The sequence below is a fragment of the Kogia breviceps genome, chromosome 19, assembly GCF_026419965.1.
Source record: "Kogia breviceps isolate mKogBre1 chromosome 19, mKogBre1 haplotype 1, whole genome shotgun sequence".
NCBI classification, from domain to species: Eukaryota; Metazoa; Chordata; class Mammalia; order Artiodactyla; family Physeteridae; genus Kogia; species Kogia breviceps.
The window spans coordinates 47,592,237-47,609,889 of NC_081328.1; the positions used below are offsets into that span (position 1 = coordinate 47,592,237).

The 17,653-nt window shown below is 55.6% G+C and overlaps 3 protein-coding genes across 5 annotated transcripts in view; 2 read left to right on the plus strand and 1 right to left on the minus strand.

The window, feature by feature from the left end:
• The first annotated feature begins 7 nt into the window (after window positions 1-7).
• Window positions 8-7,625, plus strand: SGSH (N-sulfoglucosamine sulfohydrolase). Of its 3 annotated transcripts, none has more exons than XM_059048341.2 (8): window positions 8-163; window positions 1,308-1,468; window positions 2,968-3,073; window positions 3,355-3,505; window positions 3,854-4,010; window positions 4,382-4,463; window positions 5,290-5,493; window positions 6,304-7,625. In XM_059048341.2, exons 1-8 carry the CDS (start codon window positions 67-69, stop codon window positions 6,861-6,863), a joined length of 1,518 nt encoding a protein of 505 aa, XP_058904324.1. In that variant the 5' UTR covers window positions 8-66; the 3' UTR covers window positions 6,864-7,625. The 3 variants fall into 3 exon arrangements, with proteins under 3 accessions (XP_058904324.1, XP_066876712.1, XP_066876713.1); XM_067020611.1 differs by lacking the exon at window positions 6,304-7,625 and adding an exon at window positions 5,992-6,296 and having other exon boundaries at window positions 10-163; XM_067020612.1 differs by lacking the exon at window positions 8-163 and adding an exon at window positions 904-979.
• CARD14 (caspase recruitment domain family member 14) overlaps window positions 7,594-17,653 on the minus strand; it is an 11,388-nt gene continuing 1,328 nt past the window's right edge. The window contains 16 exon segments of the mRNA XM_067020476.1: window positions 7,594-7,864; window positions 8,494-8,634; window positions 8,636-8,751; window positions 9,465-9,515; window positions 9,518-9,530; window positions 10,571-10,808; window positions 10,982-11,108; window positions 12,548-12,606; window positions 12,609-12,739; window positions 12,932-12,992; window positions 14,581-14,624; window positions 14,716-14,858; window positions 15,391-15,498; window positions 16,380-16,682; window positions 17,189-17,314; window positions 17,601-17,612. Coding sequence (XP_066876577.1) covers window positions 7,669-7,864; window positions 8,494-8,634; window positions 8,636-8,751; window positions 9,465-9,515; window positions 9,518-9,530; window positions 10,571-10,808; window positions 10,982-11,108; window positions 12,548-12,606; window positions 12,609-12,739; window positions 12,932-12,992; window positions 14,581-14,624; window positions 14,716-14,858; window positions 15,391-15,498; window positions 16,380-16,682; window positions 17,189-17,314; window positions 17,601-17,612 — 1,869 coding nt within the window. The 3' untranslated portion in view covers window positions 7,594-7,668.
• Window positions 17,076-17,653, plus strand: part of EIF4A3 (eukaryotic translation initiation factor 4A3) — a 23,533-nt gene continuing 22,955 nt past the window's right edge. The window contains exon 1 of the mRNA XM_059048346.2: window positions 17,076-17,347. The gene's annotated coding sequence lies outside the window, so the exon portion shown is untranslated. The remainder of the gene's footprint in view (window positions 17,348-17,653) is intronic.

The window sequence follows — 17,653 nt, forward strand, 5'->3', positions numbered from 1 at the left end:
GAGGGTGGGGGAGGGAGGGCTGGTGCTCACGTGACCGCGGGGCGGTGCGCGGCTGGAGCCGCCGCTATGCGTTGCTCCGGGCCGGCCTGCCGGCTGTTGCTCCTCGTAGTGGGTCTCTGTTGTGTGCATCGGGCGCGCCCCCGAAACGTGCTGCTGATCCTCGGTAAGTTACGACCCGCCGGCACCCCGGGCACCGCCTTCCACGGCAGCCGGTTGTCGACCCCAGAAGCGGCCAGCGCTAAACCTCCGTGCCCTGCAGACCCCATTGCTGTTCATTCCCCGACTCCTCTTTTTGCTGGCCCCAGACTCTTCGTGGTCGGCTCCTTGGAGAGGCAAACAGAGGCGGCCCTGCCCACTGCAGGGTCTGGAGGGGTCGGCCCAGCATTCACACCCCATTCCTGCCCCCGTTTCTGACACTGTAGCCCGAACCTTGACCAGAACAGCCAGGGCTAAGCCGGCGGTCCCCACCCACCTCGGGAGGCTGGGCGGCTTTCCACAGATCGCAGAGGGCATGCCAGAAGAGGGGCTGGTGCCCAAGTCCTCAGAGACCAGCAGGGTGCCCTGGATCTCTCATCTTCTCCCCAGCAGTGATAACCCCGTTTCCCTTCCCTTTTCAGACCCCAGAGCACTGTGGCTCAGCTCTCTTTCTCCTGGCTGAAGGGAGCAGCCCCCACCCACCTACCCGTCTTCTCCCCCGGCCCCACCCCCCTCCGTGAAACCCCAAGTTCCTCTAGCGCCCTGTTGTTCACGAGACTTCCTGCTTGGGTAATCAGAACCCAGCTATCACAAGGCAACCTGATTCTTTCCTCTTTTGAGATCTGGCTGTCTGCCAGGGCCACTGTTTCTGATTAACTTTGTGGTCTGGGGCAGGTCCTTCAGCTAATTGTAACTTAAACAGCATTCTACAGAGTGGCTCCCTTCGACTCCCCCTATCTCAGGGGCATTGGCGGAGAACCGGCACGTGGATCCACATCCTCAGGCATGTCTTCAGAGCCCAGGACTGCCGAATCATGCCTGCTTGGATCTCATGCTCCCCTGAGTATTATGGCTGCCTACTAACACGTTCACCCAGTTTTCATACATGCCTGGTGGCATTCCCACTCAAGTAACAAGCCTGCTGAATATCATGCCCACTTGGGTCATTCCCACTTGGGAATCACACCTGCCTGATATCAGGTCTACAGAGGTATACCCGCCTGGGTATCACTGCCAGGCCACTGCAGCAGGACCCAGGTCTCTCTCACTCCCACATGCTGCTCTTTCTGAGCCCAGGCCATCAGGTCCTCTATGTCTCCCTCCTTCCTCAGCGGATGACGGAGGCTTTGAGAGTGGCGCCTACAACAACAGTGCCATCACCACCCCTCACCTGGATGCCTTGGCCCGCCGGAGCCTTGTCTTCCGCAATGCCTTCACCTCCGTGAGCAGCTGCTCTCCCAGCCGGGCCAGCCTCCTCACTGGCCTGCCCCAGGTGAGGGCAGCAGGGGTTCAGGAGGAGGGAGAGCCCCCAAGGCCTCTGCTGCTGGGAACTCCTCCCTGGTCTCCCTGGGGATGTGCCCACCTTCCCTCCCCCACCCCCAGCCAAATGGTCCAAGTGCATCCCTGCTCCACCACTGTGTGACTGTGAGCAAATCACTTATCTCTTTGTGCCTCAATTTCCTCACCTGTAAGATGGGGTGATAGTAATACCTCACTCCTGGGATTACTATAGGATTGGTCAAGTTAATTCTCTATATGTAAAGCTCACAGAAAGGTGCCTGGCAGGTACTTGCCCAGCCCAGTATTAACTTTTTTCATGATATTGTCCCAGGAGCTTTTGTGACAATAAAAGCTGCCATTTAAAGCACTTACTCTATTGTGCTAAGATATATGTAATGAAAGATTTACCATTTTAACTATTTTAAGGCTGCAGTTCAGTGGCATTAAGTACATTCGCATTGTTGTGCAACCATCACCACCATACATCTCCAGGACTTAATTTTATCACCCCAAACTGAAACTCTCCCCATTAAACACTAACTCCCTGTTCCCGCTGCTCCACCAGCCCCTGGCAACCACCATTCAACTTTCTGTCTCCGTGAATTTGGTTACTTTGGGTATGTCACATAAGTAGAATCATATAGTATTTGCTTTTTTGTGGCTGGATGGTTTCACTGAGCATAATGTCCCCAAGCTTCACTCGAGCACGTCAGTACCTCACTACTTCTCAAGACTGAATAATGTTCCATTGTGTGGATAGAGCGTATTTTGTTTATCTATTTCTCTATTAGTGGACACTTGGGTTTCTTCCACCTTTGGTTGTTGGAGTAGTGCTGCTGTGAACCTGGGTGTATGTACGTGGGCACTTACTCTTGATGTATCATCTCACAGCGTTATTTTATGGGGGGATGCTCTGTACGTCCCTTTCTGAGAGCCTGAGGCTGTGAGTAGGAGGCCTACATAAAGAGGAGACTGTGGGCAGAGATTGAAGCTTCCTGAAAGGTTAATCAGGCAGCTGTAGGCTACGCTCACCTCTGGGCAGTGAGCCGCAGGAATAAGGACAGGGTTTTTGCTTCTTACATCTCTCTAGCCTGTTTGAGTTTGCAATACATACAACAATTTTTTTTACACTCTAAAAAAGTCAGCTAATAAAAAGAGGCCTGTTGGTGTGGTTTTCACACTACGGTGTGTGCTCTTGATAGAAAAATTGAGAAGTAGAGATACACAAAAAGAAGAAATTTAAAGCCACCCCTAATTTTAGTGTACATTCTCCCAGTCTATTGTATTTCCTGCTGTCGTCCCATGGTAGGGACTTGTGGGCCTGTTGGGCGGGGAGTGAGAGATGGAGAAAACCTCTCTGAGGACTCTAAATCAGGGGCCTACAAAGGACCAGGCTGGTGAGCCTGGGAGAGCAGAGGCGTTGGGGGTGGGGTGGGGGACAAGACCCTGGCTGCCAGGAGGTGCCCAGCCTCACAGCATCTCTGCTGGCAGCATCAGAACGGAATGTATGGCCTGCACCAGGATGTCCACCACTTCAACTCCTTCGACCGGGTGCAGAGCCTGCCTTTGCTGTTGGGCCGAGCTGGTGTTCTTACAGGTGAGGGGCTTCGTGTAGCCACAGGGGCAGGACAGCAACTTACCTCCCTGCCCCAGAGGGGCAAGGCTTTGTCCCGAGCCACCATGGGCCCTGTGTTGCATGCTCTGAGCACTTGACCCCAAGGAATCTGGGCCTCCTGGCTGGGCCATGGGCACACGAGAACAAGGGCCCGGCTGCCCTCCTGGAGGCCACAGCAAGACAGGGCCTGGGGAGCGGAGAAGGGGGCAGAGGGGAGTGGGAGACCGAAGGGGCTCTGGACAGGCCTATCTCCCTGACTCCAGGCATCATTGGGAAGAAGCACGTGGGGCCGGAGACGGTGTACCCGTTTGATTTTGCGTACACGGAGGAGAATGGCTCTGTCCTCCAGGTGGGGCGGAACATCACTAGAATTAAACTGCTGGTCCGGAAATTCCTGCAGACTCGGGACAACAGGTGCGAGGAGGATCCCTCCCCCTTACTGCCCTCACACAGCCAGACCTCTGGACAGTTAATATTGGATGCAGATCCCAGAGTCTTTGGTTGGGATTCTTGGAGTCCCCAGACAGCTGGGGTGTGGGTGGAGGAGAAGGTTCCAGATGCTCAAGTTGATCTGGTCAGGAGAAGAGGGGACATGGGGAAACTGAGGCAGTGTGGATCATGGGGAGGCTCTCAGTTTAGGGGAGTAGGCAAAGCTGAGGGGTGTTCCTTCCCAAAGGATGAGGCTCCCCAGGGTAGAAGCCAGGTGGTGGGTCAGCCATCTGACCTTGACCTCAACGCTCAAGCCCGTCCCTCCATCTGCAGGCCTTTCTTCCTCTATGTCGCCTTCCATGACCCCCACCGCTGCGGGCACTCCCAGCCACAGTACGGGGCCTTCTGCGAGAAATTTGGCAATGGGGAGAGTGGCATGGGGCAGATCCCAGACTGGACCCCGCAGACCTACAACCCGAAGGATGTGCAGGTAGGAGGACCCCCCACCACCACCACGTTTCCGAGAACTGCCCTTCTTCCTCCACCTTGTAAATCTGGGGACCTGTGCCCCTCTCGTGGGTTTGCAGCCCTGGCCCCAGGTGTGTAAGAAGAAACCCTCTGACTCACTGGAGCCAGGTCCCCATCCGTGGGGTGGCAGAGAGAAGCATAAAGACATGGAATGATGTACCCAGAAGCATGGGTGTTCTGGGATAATCCATTCAGGAAGAGAGATGATGTGGGGCCCTGGGAGGAAGGCTGGCACCTGTATCTCCCACCCTAATTCAAGCGCTGGCCACTTTGCCCCCTCCACCCAACCTATCTGTCCTAACCTTGACTTTCCACCCACCTGCCCCATCCCAGGTGCCTTACTTCGTCCCTGACACACCGGCCGCCCGAGCTGACTTGGCCGCTCAGTACACCACCATCAGCCGCATGGACCAAGGTGGGTTCAAGGAGCCCAGGTGGTGGGATAGGGCACAGCTGGGGCCCCCATCTTGGGCCAGAGCCAGAAATCACAGTGCCGCAGGGCCATGTCCCCTCTGGGGGAGAGTCCTTCCTGCCTCTACCAGCTAATGGTGGCTGCAAGTGTTCCATGGCTTGTGCAGCATTACTCCAGTCTCTGCCTCTGTTGTCACATGAGCTCCTTCCCTGTGTTTTCTCTTTAGTCTGTGGCCCTCTTCGTTTAAAGACACTTGTCATTTGATTTAAGGACCACCTAGGTATTTCAGGATGATCTCATCTCAAGATCCTTGGCTTAATTGTATCTGCAAAGACCCTCTTTCCAAGTAAGGTTACATTCACAGGTTCTGTGTGGACATACCTTTTAGGGGAACCACCATTCAACCCAGTCTGGGAGGTCGGTGCCTTTATCGTTTCCCTGTTGGTACCATTAGTTGATGGGGACTTGGGAAGGGGGTGGGTGTAGAGAGAATCCTATTTTCTGGCCCCATGGGGAGATTCCAGGAAACACAGAAATCACTGCATGGCATGTAGCAGCTGCATAAGGGTGTCACAGAACTGCCAAGGTTGGCCAGTGTCCCTGGAGGGGTGCACTCAGGTGGAGGCCATGCAAGTCCTGCTCCAGGACAAGGCCCTGGGCAGAGTGCTGGGCGGGAGGCCTGGCTGGTGGGAAGGAGGGCCGGGGTGATTGAAGAAAATGACGGTGCAGGGTTCAGTAGCCGGATGAAGAAATGCTTTAGTGCACACGCATTCCCACAACTGCGCATCTGCCTGCGGCTGAGCTCTGCTATCCCCTCCACACCCTGCAGGGATTGGACTCGTGCTCCAGGAGCTGCATGGAGCGGGTGTCCTGAATGACACCCTGGTGATCTTCACATCCGATAATGGTATCCCCTTCCCCAGCGGCAGGACCAACCTCTACTGGCCGGGCACTGCTGAGCCCATGCTGGTGTCATCCCCAGAGCACCCGAAACGCTGGGGCCAGGTCAGCGAGGCCTATGTGAGCCTCCTAGGTATGACTCTGCATTCCATGCAGCAGGGGTCGAGGAGGGGGATTGGGGAGGAAGAGGACATTTAGTGGGACCACCGCGACCAGACGTAGCTCCTCACCCACTACCTTATGCGGTTGCCACATCACCTCAATGAGGAAGGGATGGTCAGCCCCATTCTACATATGCAGAAATGAGGCTCACAGACATGAAGTTAGGAGCCCAAGGTCACACAGATTGTAAGCACCAAGCTTGGATTCTAGTTTGGGTCTCACTGCCTTCAAGCCAGTCATTTTTCCACTGGCCCACTGGTGAGCATGAATCACCTGGAGCACTTGCTAGTATCCAAATATCCCACCCCAGAGTGTCTGATTCAGTAGGTCTGGGGTGATGCCCCCAAATTTGCATTTCTGACAAGTTCCCAGGTGATACTGATGCCCCTTGACCCCACTTTGAGGGGTCAGGGCAGCAGCATGCTTGGGCCTCTGTGGCTCAGGGCTCACATCTCCCTTTGGCCCCAAGGTCAGGAAGCGTTCCGGCCACAGCACAGAACAGGAATAGGCCCCTGTGTGGGGGCTTCCTCGCTGGTCTGAAGGATTTTAGAAGGATCCTGGGTATCACCAAGTTGGGGGCTCTTGTCATGGCATAGAAAGCATGACGGCCCAGAGGGTGACGCAGCAGTGATGGGTTGGCCTGTAGCAGCTTTTTCCTGTTGGTGATTTGATGTGCAAGGCGGCCCACCAGCTTCCAGAGTGGCCTGGATTCAGCCCTTCCACGGGGGTGGGCCTGGTGTCCTGGAGGGCCCGCCCTGCTGAGATGTCATCTCCTTTCCAGATCTCACGCCCACCATCTTGGATTGGTTCTCTATCCCCTACCCCAGCTATGCCATCTTTGGCTCAAAGACTGTCCAGCTCACTGGGCGGTCCCTCCTCCCGGCACTGGAGGCGGAGCCTCTTTGGACTACGATTTTTGGCAGCCAAAGCCACCATGAGGTCACCATGTCCTACCCCATGCGCTCCGTGCACCACCAGAACTTCCACCTTGTGCACAACCTCCACTTCAAGATGCCCTTTCCCATCGACCAGGACTTCTACATCTCGCCAACCTTCCAGGACCTCCTGAATCGCACCACAGCCGGCCAGCCCACGGGCTGGTACAAGGACCTGCATCACTACTACTACCGGAAGCGCTGGGAGCTCTTTGACAGGAGCCAGGACCCCCACGAGACCCAGAACCTGGCCACTGACCCCCGCTATGCACAGGTTCTGGAACTGCTTCAGACCCAGCTGGTCAAGTGGCAGTGGGAGACCCACGACCCCTGGGTATGTGCTCCCAGTGGGGTGCTGGAGGAGCAGCTCTCTCCCCAGTGCCGGCCACTCCACAATGAACTGTGAGGCCCTCCCAACCCCCACAGTGGGGGACCGCTGTCCTGCATCTGAGCTGTGTCCTGGCACAGGAATTCCCTGGGGGGTACCCAGGATGGCGCAGGGTCCCCAACCTGTGACAAGGTGAAGGTGGTCTGGGGAACAGCAGGAAGGAGGGTCTGGGACATGGGGCTTCAGTCCCTCTCGGATCTCTGGAACCCACAGACGTTCTTGTGCCCTTCACCTGAGAGGAGATGGGCTTCTGTGTGCCATGAGGGTGGTGGGTGAGTGCAAACCGCACTCAATGTGGGGACAGCGTCTGTTTGTCAGTCCTGGTCTGGAGGGAGCCTTTGAAGGAAACTTGGGCTTGTCTTCTTCCTTCACTTTGTTCACAGTCAGGCTCCCGAGCCCCGGGCTGGGTTTCCATGAGACCGCTGATTCTTGGCAGGCTCCCTAAGTGACAAGTGTCAAAAGGGCAGAGCTTGCCCTTTTTGAGAGTGTCCAAGGATGAAGATGTCTCTGCTCAAGGCCTGAAACCGCCCCATCTTCTGGTTGTGTGAATTCTGTTCGGGTGAACACAAGTCTGTAACATAGACAGTACTCATGGAATGCTCCAGACCTGCCCTGCCTCCGCCTGCTTGGAAAACACAGAAAGGGGGCATTCTCCTTCAGGTGGATGGGCTCCCATCACCCTTCCCACCCCCATCAACTCCATCCTGGAGGACATGGTGGGGAAGCCCCAGGCCAGAGCATTGTAAAAGCTTTTTATTTTAGTAAAATATACCAAGTTCATTTTCTGAATTTGTTTATGACACCGGGGCCATCAGCAAGGCCTCTACTCTGTCCACACAACCTTCTTCTGCTGATCTGCAATGGCCAGGCAGACACAGCCGAGCAGGGCATGCAGGTCGCTCCAGCTGTCGGGGGCCAGGCTGCTGTCCAGACAGGGCACTTCATCCAGCCCACCCTCCTCTTGCCTGGCAGCCTCCAGGAGCTGGTCCTCTGCGGTGCCAAGCCGCTGCAGGGCCTTCCTGCCAGAGCCGCAGATGGGAAGGTGGCTCAGGGAGAGCCTTGCACCAGCCTCCCAGCACGGAGCCCCAAAACTCAGCCGCCGGCTTGGAATTCTAGGGACCTGGATGGACCGATGATGCAACAGATGCCCCTAGACACAGATGGCCTGCTTTGAGGGGACCCAGTGCCTTGTGAAGAAGATGTGACTGGGGCCCTAGATGACGTTGCCCTAACGGGGGTGGCAGGGTGGGGCAGCGGATCTAGTTTATAACTTCGGTTCTCAAATTATAAAGGGGGCGGCAGGATATCTGGGCTTGTCCCAGCCATGGACCAAGTAGTGTTTTTCAGTCTCTGTCTTTACCTAACACAGATGGACTGTTAACTCTACCCTGGGAAACATGTGGCCTCAGTCGAGGTCAGTCAGGTTCTGGGGTCTCACCTTACTGTCCTCTGGGTTGCTCCCTGGGGGTGGGCTGCAGGACCTCTGTCCTGGATGTTTTAGGGGAACTGCCCTGTGACACTTTCAAGGCTGGCACGAGGTGAGATCCTGGAAACCCCATCATGGTCTCTGGACGTGGTCGCCATGGGCCTTATGGGGAGTTCTGATGCCCATTCAGACCTCACCACCAGCCCCCAGGGGTGCACCTACTTGAATTTCTTTGCCACCTTCTCATTGATGGAGATGTGGATAATGATGGGGAAGATCTCCATCTTGTGCAGGACACGGACAGTGACCCAGCTCACCAACCACAGCAGCCTCCAAAGACCCTCCACCAGCTCCACCCGCCTCACCATCTACCTGGCTTGGGTCCGACTAGCCCCCGTCAAAGGATGACCACAGAGGGCTGGCCTTGGTTCTGTCTATACTGACGATGTGGACCAGCTTCTGGGCTCCCCCAGAAGGCTGCTGGACGAGGGAGAAGGGACGTCCCACAGGTCTGGGGGGCTGGCACCACCCCCCTGCCGGCAAATCCAGGGTGGTCCCTGGACTCCCAGGCTGTGCCTGCTGAACAGCCAGCAGGCCCAGGCCCCATGCCAGGGGGTAGGTGACAGAGGGTGGCAGGAGAGGGTCCTCAGGCTGAGCCCCCCAGCCCCCTTCCCAAGCAGGGCATCCGTGGGAAGCAAGAGGGAAGAGTAGGGGCCCCAGCCTAGCCCGGCCATGATCCAGGGAGCTGCCCTAGCGCCTTGCTCAGGGACAGCTGAGTGCTCTATGTCGGGAGAACCCAGCAGTGCCTGGTTTCAGTGGGGAATAAGGATGGGGGCCAGATGGTAGGCAAATGGGGTGATGGAGGGAGCAAGACGGAGAGAGCATACATGACGTATCTGCACGCGGTAGAGGAGCTTGCAGGCTGGGTGGCACGCAGACCCAGGTGAAGGTTTGGAGGGCCCAGGGGAGAGACACGCCGGGTAACCTCCCTCAGGTTAGCAGCCTACACTCTCCACCTGGGACCCTCAGCCAGTACCCACCTGTCTTCCAGCCCACGCCAGGGGGGGCTGGGACCCTCTGGGTGGAAGGAGGGGTTGATTGGGCCCCTCCCTCCAGATGATGTGAGCTGAGGGAGAGGCATGGCACACCCGAGCAGGACCCTGCGCCTAGAACCTGGGCTGACTGGTCCTCACCTTGCGGGCCATGGCGCTCTGATGAGCCATGTCCTGGATGAGGGCGATGAGAGCAGCTGCTGAGCCCTGCGCAGAGGAGGAAGGCCCCAGCCCAGCTGCAGGGAGGACTGGACAGGAGAGGTGGGCCCCCTGCCCAGTGGTCTGGGAGACCCTCACTGCCCCCGCTGCGGTTCTCCACCCCAGCAGCCATGATAGTCCCCTGGGGTTTTAAAAAACCTGCAGAGCCTCAGCCCACCCCTGGAGATGCTAACTGAATTGTCCCGAGGCGGGATCCGGGCAACACAACGTGAGTGGGGTCGAGGCCACCGCTCCAGAACCTCGCTACTCCCAATGTGGCCCGAGGACTTCAACCTGGCATCACCCAGGGAGGGGGTTGGAAATGCAGAGTCTCAGGCCTCTCCCTGCACCTGCTGAGTCTGATCTCCAGGTGACAGAATTTGCCATAACGTTTGAGAGGAGCCGGACGAGACACCACGCTTTGTGCCCTATGGTTGATCTAGAGCATGGTTCTGAGCAGGGGTGCTGTTGCTCCCAGGGAGGATGACCAGCTGTCTCATTTGGCCCAGGACTGAGGGGTTCCCCAGGACATGGGGCTTTCTGTGCTAAAACCAAGGCTGTCCTGGACACGCCACCATGATGAGTCACCTGTCCTCAGGATGCACTGGCAACGTCTAGAGATTTTTGGTTGTCACAACCAGGGGGGCAGGGCCACTACTGGCATCCGGTGGGTGGAGGTCAAGATGCTGCTCAACATCCTACAGTGCCCAGGAGGGTCCCCCATGACAAACAGTGAGCCAGCCCCAAATGTCAATAGTGCTGAGCATGAGGAACTGGTCCCAAATACTCTAGAATGCTCTAGGACTGAGGCCCATCCCGTTTCACAGAGAAATCCCATCCAAGCAGTGAACTTGGTGGGTAGCACGCTGGGATTCCACTTCTTTGAGGTGCCCCACCCTGTATCCCCCCTGGGCAGTAGAGGGAGCTTCAGGAAGGCTGTTTCTCCTGGGCAGGAGGGGGCCTCCTCACTAAGTGAGGCCAGGCAATGTCCCCCCTGGGGAGCTCCCCGGGCCCTCTCTGGGGTGTGGGAGCCCACGACAGCTGCTCACTGTGCATAGCTGGGGATGGTGCCCTGTTCGGTGCCCTTGGTGCTGTAGGGGCCAACACGGTGGGCGTGCCAGCGGCTGCCGCCCTGGAACAGGGTGTCTGTGATGTGCAGGATGTCGTTGCAGTGCACCTGCAGCTCTCCCTCTGCCTGCCTCTCCAGGGCAAGTTTGACCCGGATGTAGAAGGAGTCCCCTGATGTGGCCACTATGGCCTTTAGGTCCTGGACCAGCTTCTTATAACCTGATCAAAGAAGACATGAGGACAGGTAAGTCCAGGGCTGTGATCCCCCATGAGAACAGTTCTGCCTGGGGGGGCCTCTGCAGACTTGGGGCTCAGCCTGGCTCTGCAGTGGGCTGGGAGCACTGGTATCGGTGGCCTCTGGGGGAGGTAGGACAGGACAGGGGAGTGTGTACCCTCCATGTTGGCCTTCACAGACAGACAGCAGAAGCCGTTCGCCCTCTGGAGAAGTCTGACGGCCTGATCCAGGGTCATGCCCTCCGGGACAGCCTTGGACAAGGGCTCTGTTGCCTCGTAATCCACCTGAGGGCAAATCATGAGGGTCACCTCTGTTGACCTGGGTTCTGCAGCTGTGATCTGAGTGCAGGCGTGTGCCCTGCAGGAGACCACTCCTTCCCAGACACCCACCCACACCCATCAGAGCCCTGTGTTGGGACATCTTGGTGCAGCGCCTCCTGGTTACACACATTCCTGCCCTGGATCATGTACTGAGATCGCCACTGGGCACTGAGTGTCTGCTCTCCAACATGCTCCACTCTAGAGCATTCTGGAGCAGAGTCCTCAGCTTGGCACTATTGACATTTGGTGCTGTCCTGGGCCCTGCAGGATGTTTTGTGGCATCTCTGGCCTCCACCCTCCAGATGCCAGGGCACCCCTCGCGCCACCCCTTCCCCAGCTGTGAAATCGACAGGGCTCTCATCCATTCATTTATTTCTGGTGTTGTTTTGGTTTAGGAGAGTAGATATTTTTATAATGAGAAAAAAAATGAGATATGTTTTTAACGCTATTAGAACTGAATTGGCCCCATTTGGATATCAGGACTGTCTCATAAAGGGGATCTGTTGCTTTAACCACAACATGAGCTGATAACTGAGAATCTCATGAGGACTGTTAAAAGTGTGACGAAGGGCTTTCATATTGGGTGGCCTGATGCTTACGTCAGGAGCTCTGTGTGTGATCATTCGAGACACATAAGAACTCAGCTCAGCACACAGACAGTGAGAGAGAAGCCATGGCATCCAAGGGAGTCCTGACTGAGTGCTCAGCCCCTCCCTCTCCCTCTCAGTGCTTGCCTTCACTCCCTACACCCCCCTACCCTGGGAGGAATGGGTGACACCTGTTTCGAGAATTTCTTGCTATTCTTAAAGGGCCTGATGTTTAATAATTCTGCTTTTAGGCTACATCAAAGTCACCTCCCTGCCCATATGTTCACTTAATAATAATTCGGTTGTACATTTATGTTTTTTGCAGTTTAATGAATATCTTACAGTAAAAAAAAATTTTAGATGCCCCCAATGGTTAAAATGGTGAATTTTATTATGTGTATTTTAACACATACACACAAAGTAACAATAAGATCATTACAGTAAAAAAAAAAAAAAAAAAAGCCCCACATCAGAATCTTATGTAGCCTTTATCAGAAGACCCCTGGGTCAAGACTGCCGTATCCCCAAAGCCCTCTCAGCTGGTGCATAGTCCAGACTACAACAGCTCACAGGCTCACCCTCCAGAGTTCAAGGATGTCAAGGTGGAGAAGGGTGCAGGGTTTTGATGAGAATCACCAGGACTCTCCTCTAAACAAGTGTGACACTCTGCTTTACGTCAGCCCAAGAAGGAGTGCGGGCCTATCCAATAATACATCTTTGTCAAGTTGAATCTGTGGCTTCCTGGGTTACCTGCCCCTCCCACTGACGCCACCCCGAGAGGATCCTGGGGGCTCGAGGGGTTGGTGCCACACTCACCATCACAATCTGGGTGCTGGGGCACAAGGCCATCTCGTCTGCCACGGAGCCTGGGGTGACCGATGAATGTAGATGCCCGTGAGGTTCCCGCCAATAACGCTTATCTGCTCCAGCAGCGCGTCCCCCTGGAAGGCCAGCACTGTGACCTGGCTCAGGATCCTGCAGGCTGGCCTCCGCCTCACTGGGACACTGCTGCAGAAAGGGAGGGGACAGAGGTCATGCATCCTAGAGCAAGAGGTTGGGCCAGGTCATCTCCCCATCTGCCCCCTCTAGTCCCAACGCTCTGGAATTCTCCTTCCCCGGCCTCAGAAAGGCTGATAGTGAGGACACAGTCCTCACTCTGCTCTGCCACCTGCTGGCCCTGGCCCCCCGCCCTCTGCTCACCTGGCGGAGAGGTGGAGGCCCCCATTAGACAGCTGCAGGCTGTTCTTGAACTCAGGGAGGTCTAGGAGGAAGCCACGGGCTTAGGCCTCGAGCCAGCCTACCCCTCAAGGTCACCCCCCTTCTGAAGGAGCTTTGGCTCACCCGTGCAACCTCAGTGACGCCACCAAGGGCACCCCCTACCTGTTCTGTCTTTTGCTGAGGCTGAACCTTCTCTTGCCCCTCCCTTCCTTGATGCATAGAACCTTGATTCACCTCTTCTAAAATAGAAGTAGCTGGTGGAGAGCTGCATCTACCAGAGTTTAACCTACATTGTGTCCTTTTGCGATCTTTGAATGAGTTGCTAGCATTTTACAAGATAGGGAATCTGGAATCTGGATTTCTGGCTTCACCTGAGAAATCAAATCTGGCATAGCCCTGGGTGTGTATTTCTGTGTGGCAGCCATCGCCGGCACTGGCCATCGGCTGCCTCCTGTCTCCCCAGGCCACGCTGCTGACCAGATGGCCACGGCAGGCCTCTGAGTTGGCAATCTCCTAGGACTAGATGTCCCCAGAGTCTCTCCAAGGCCTGTATTTTATATGTGTCCTGTGAGGTTGATGGCACACCGCCCTTCTCACCTCCTGAGCCGCTCACAAGAACCAGAGAACCAACAGAGAGCTAAGAGTTGCCGGCCGCAGGCAGCCTATGCCCAGCTCACAGGCAAACAGCCACTTGTGCTTACATTCAAAGCCAAGTGAAATTATACCCTCCTGATGTATTTGAGGTCAATTCCACTGAAGTTATATGAACCAGGACATTATGCAGAATAATGACAAAAGGAAAAAAAAAAAAAAGAGCAATGATTCTTCCTGTTCGTGCTCTCACATCCCGGTTGGTTATACCTGGGGTGGATCCTCTCAGTTGATCACCGTTATAAATAAAAATGGCAATGAATTTGCAAAAGGCAAGGTTTCTGGTCATGTGACCACAGACCTAAAGGTGCTGCTAGGCAGAACAGCGTGGGGTACACGCGCCCCTTGGTGGCCGTAGGATGAAATCTAGAGGGTGCTAAGCACCTACTGTGTGCAGGGCCCAAGGCTGGAGGCAGATGTGCAGTGGTGGCAAAGTAAGGAGGCTGCCCATGAGGGGTCTGTGCCTTGAGAAGGAGGGAGGACCAGTTAAGTGACAAATATGAGGAATAAGCCACAGGAGAAATGGGAATGTCTCAGGTGCCAACACCCAGGAGAAATGTTCCTAACAGGTGCCTCGGCCAGGAACAGTGAGGATGGAAGCCTGTTGCCGTCTGATATCACTGGGAGGCCCAAGTGTCCATGGGTCGGAGCAGGGAAGGACAGAGAGACGAGGTGTGTGTCTGGAGCTGTCTGAACATTTATGCCGAGCTGGATGTGGAGGTGAATGCAACTCCCTTAGACTCCAGGTGAAAACGAAAGGACGCCCAGTAAGCATGGCACATCTGGACACTGGTTTGAACTGCCAGGTAGTCTGGATTTTCCCAGAGGCCCAGGGCAGGGCAGTAATCACGTTCACTCCTCTCTGCCCATCCCCTGGACAGAAACTGGGGTATCTCATCTGCCTCCCTGAAGATCCCTGTCTTCACTTCCCCGCCTGGCTCTGCCAGCCCAGCCCAGGGGTGGTACCCAGGGCTGGGTACCCAGGGAGCCTCCTTGGTCCACCTCCAGGGTTTTGGGGCAGCCACTGAAAAGCATAAGAAGAAGATGGAAGCCAATGTCCCAGTGAGCTGCCAGGGATCTGGAGTCATCCGATCCCTTTACCAGCCTCTCTCTACCTGAAAGACAAGGGGTCTTCCCAGAAGTCCTCTGTGGCCCGCTCATACAGGGACTGCTGGCTGGGAGGCACAGGGCTGCTGGAGTGGAAGCTATCCACCAGCTCTTGGCTGGATGTGGCGCTCAGGTCAGACCAGAGCTGAGACTGGAGGAGGACGGGGCAGAAGTCACCACGGGGCTCTCACGGGAACCCCCGGGACACCTCTCCTGCTGCCGTACTGTGCAAAAGAGTATAATGATGATAAACCACAGCCCCCCACTGACAGGGCAGAGGAGGCAAGAGGGAAGGGAGGGAGGAGCAAAGAGCCAGGCCACATTAATTGAGCACCTACTATGTGCTGGGCACTCTATTACCTACTTTCTATATTTTATATTGTTTAGTTCTTACGATAAATCTATACGGTAGGTAGCGTTGTCCCACTTTACATATAAAGCAACTGAGCCCCAGAGAGGCCAAATTGCTGGCTAGTGAGGGTCACATGCTGACGGGGTGTATACATGCAAGATGCAGAGTGTGGCATTGGAGGATGCAGGTGAAATGTGTAGATCCAGGTGTAGCCCCTTGGTTCACTTAATAAGCATTTCTGTAGCATCTACTATGTGCCAGACCCTCTTCTGTCCTGATAGACGAGGGTGCACCTGGTCTGGCCCCAGCAGTGGCAGAGGCACTGGCATACCTCAGAGGAACTGCCGTCGCTGTCGTCCCACGGGTAGAGGGCAAACATGCACACCAGCCACTGCTTCCTCTTTGGACAGGGCTCCCTGGCTCCCGCCTCCTGCTTGGGCTGCCAAAGACCCAGACAGGCTGGTTAATTCAGGGAACGTCCTTTGGCTGCTCTTGGGGTTTCTACCAAGTTCCAACCCCTGTCTCCAGCCTCCCGAGTGGTTTCCTTTCATTGGCTTCAAGGCAAAACATTTATGGCCCCTCCTCCCAGCCTGGGACACCCAGCACTGTGGGAGCTGGCCACCAAGGGGACATGCAGCAACTGGCTTGGTGACTGCATTTTATTCCTTTTGGATAATATCTGTTATTCTTTCCTGGTTATACAAATAATACATACTATATGTATAATATATCTAAACATACTGCACAAAGAATATTGGTGGGGAGGAACAGGCTGACTAGAGAAGAAAATAAAATTGATCCGTCCTCCCACACTCAGAAATAGAACAGCTAGCAGTTTGCTATCTGTCCATCAGTCTTTTTTCAATACATATGTATATTTTTTGAACATGTTTGATGTGGTAAGTGGGTAGGAAGGAAGGGCTAGGGCTCCTGCACAGGGAGGGGAGGGTTTGGTTGTGCCTCACCCAGGTCCCAGGGCACCTCTGAAGAGTCTCGCCCACCCACCAGGGTGCCGTGGAGCTGGAGCTGCCGGCAAGACCATAATTAGAGGTTTTACAGTAATTTTAGTTCTTTGAGAACATAGCTCCCTCTGTGTCTATCACTCAGCTCTCAGACAGTTGACTCTCAAGCATCCCAGGAAGGCATCGTCCACCAGAGCAAGTGGCTGGCTGCCTGCACAGCGTCATACGTTGCTTTCTTTCTTCAACAAACACCACACGTTACAGACTGCAGAAACTTCCACTAAGCTACCCCTTCTGTGACGTGCATAGTATTACCATAAAAGGAAATGCAGGAGACTCAGCCTGCCCAGCTGGGTACTTCAACCTCTGACCACACGGTCTGCTCATGGGAGCCAGTGTGGCGGATGGAGCTGAATCCGGTGGTGCCAGCAGGGCCCGTGCGGTCGGCTGGGTCCCACCCCGAGCACACCCTGCATCCCCCCCTGGCCCCACCCTCGGGTAGGGAGAGCTCACCCTGGCAGCGACTCAGCGGGCCCTTGTGGACCTGCTGGCGCAGTTCGCAGACCTGGTCTGTCAGCTCAAACACCTTCCTGCGGAGTGCGTCCTTCTCTGCCAGGTTCTGAGAAATCTCCATCTGGGATCCATCCCTTGCTGAGTAGGCCTGCGAGCCGAGATAGAACGCATCAATGCCCAGAGGATAAAGAGGCTGTGCCGCCAACCACGCAGAAGTCCAGCTAGAGAAAGCCCCCCATTTCTGGCCCGCGGTTATCCTGGACTTCCCCGGTGCGCACCATACAGCTCATTCTGCAGCTTACCACCATTTACCGTTCACGTAAATGTGTGTGGTTTCAGTAACACCCAATAGGTGGGGTGCACACAAACACCCCGTTAGAAATGAAAGGAGGGAGGACGCTGTACAGCAGGCATGGCAGGAGATGACAGTCGAGGGGAGTCAAGAAACCTCCCAGGGACCAGGAGAGAGACCCCGAGTCCGGAACCTCCTGCCATCGAGGGCGGATGACCCGGGCGGCCAGCCCTCGGCCACACCCAGAGGGGCGGGGCCTTCCCGAGCCTGCCGACCTCCCGAGACTCCGCCGGCGCAGCACCTTCAGTTCTCGGAGCCCCTCGGCGCGGCACCCAGGCCGGCCCCTTGCCTCTCCCGGGGACCTGGTCCCACATCTTCTGCAGCTCGACCACTTGGCTCTGCAGGACGTTCATCTTCTCCGTGTAGATTTCGCAGTCCACCTTGGTTTGCTGGAACTGGAGTAGGGTCTGCTCCTTCTCTTCCCAGTGCTGGACAGAGGGGGACAAACGTGGCCCATGAAGGTCAGCGGCTGTGAGGGTGGGGCTGTGGATGGGTGGTGGGGGAGCCTCGGGGAGAGGGAGGGAGGTGGCTCTAGAGGGGAAATAAGGTGAATTCACGCTCATTTCTTAAGTGCTGGCTGGATTCCAGGTGCATCTACAGATTTGCTGTGTTGATTATATTTTAATTTGGTCATCAAAATATGCATGGGTGCTGCATGTCTATTTGTGTTTTGTTTATTCCATGTCCCAAAATGCATAAATATTTTCCCTCTACCTGCTTCATTCTCTTCCACAGTCTCCTTTCTCTCATCCTCCCCTTGCCTTTTA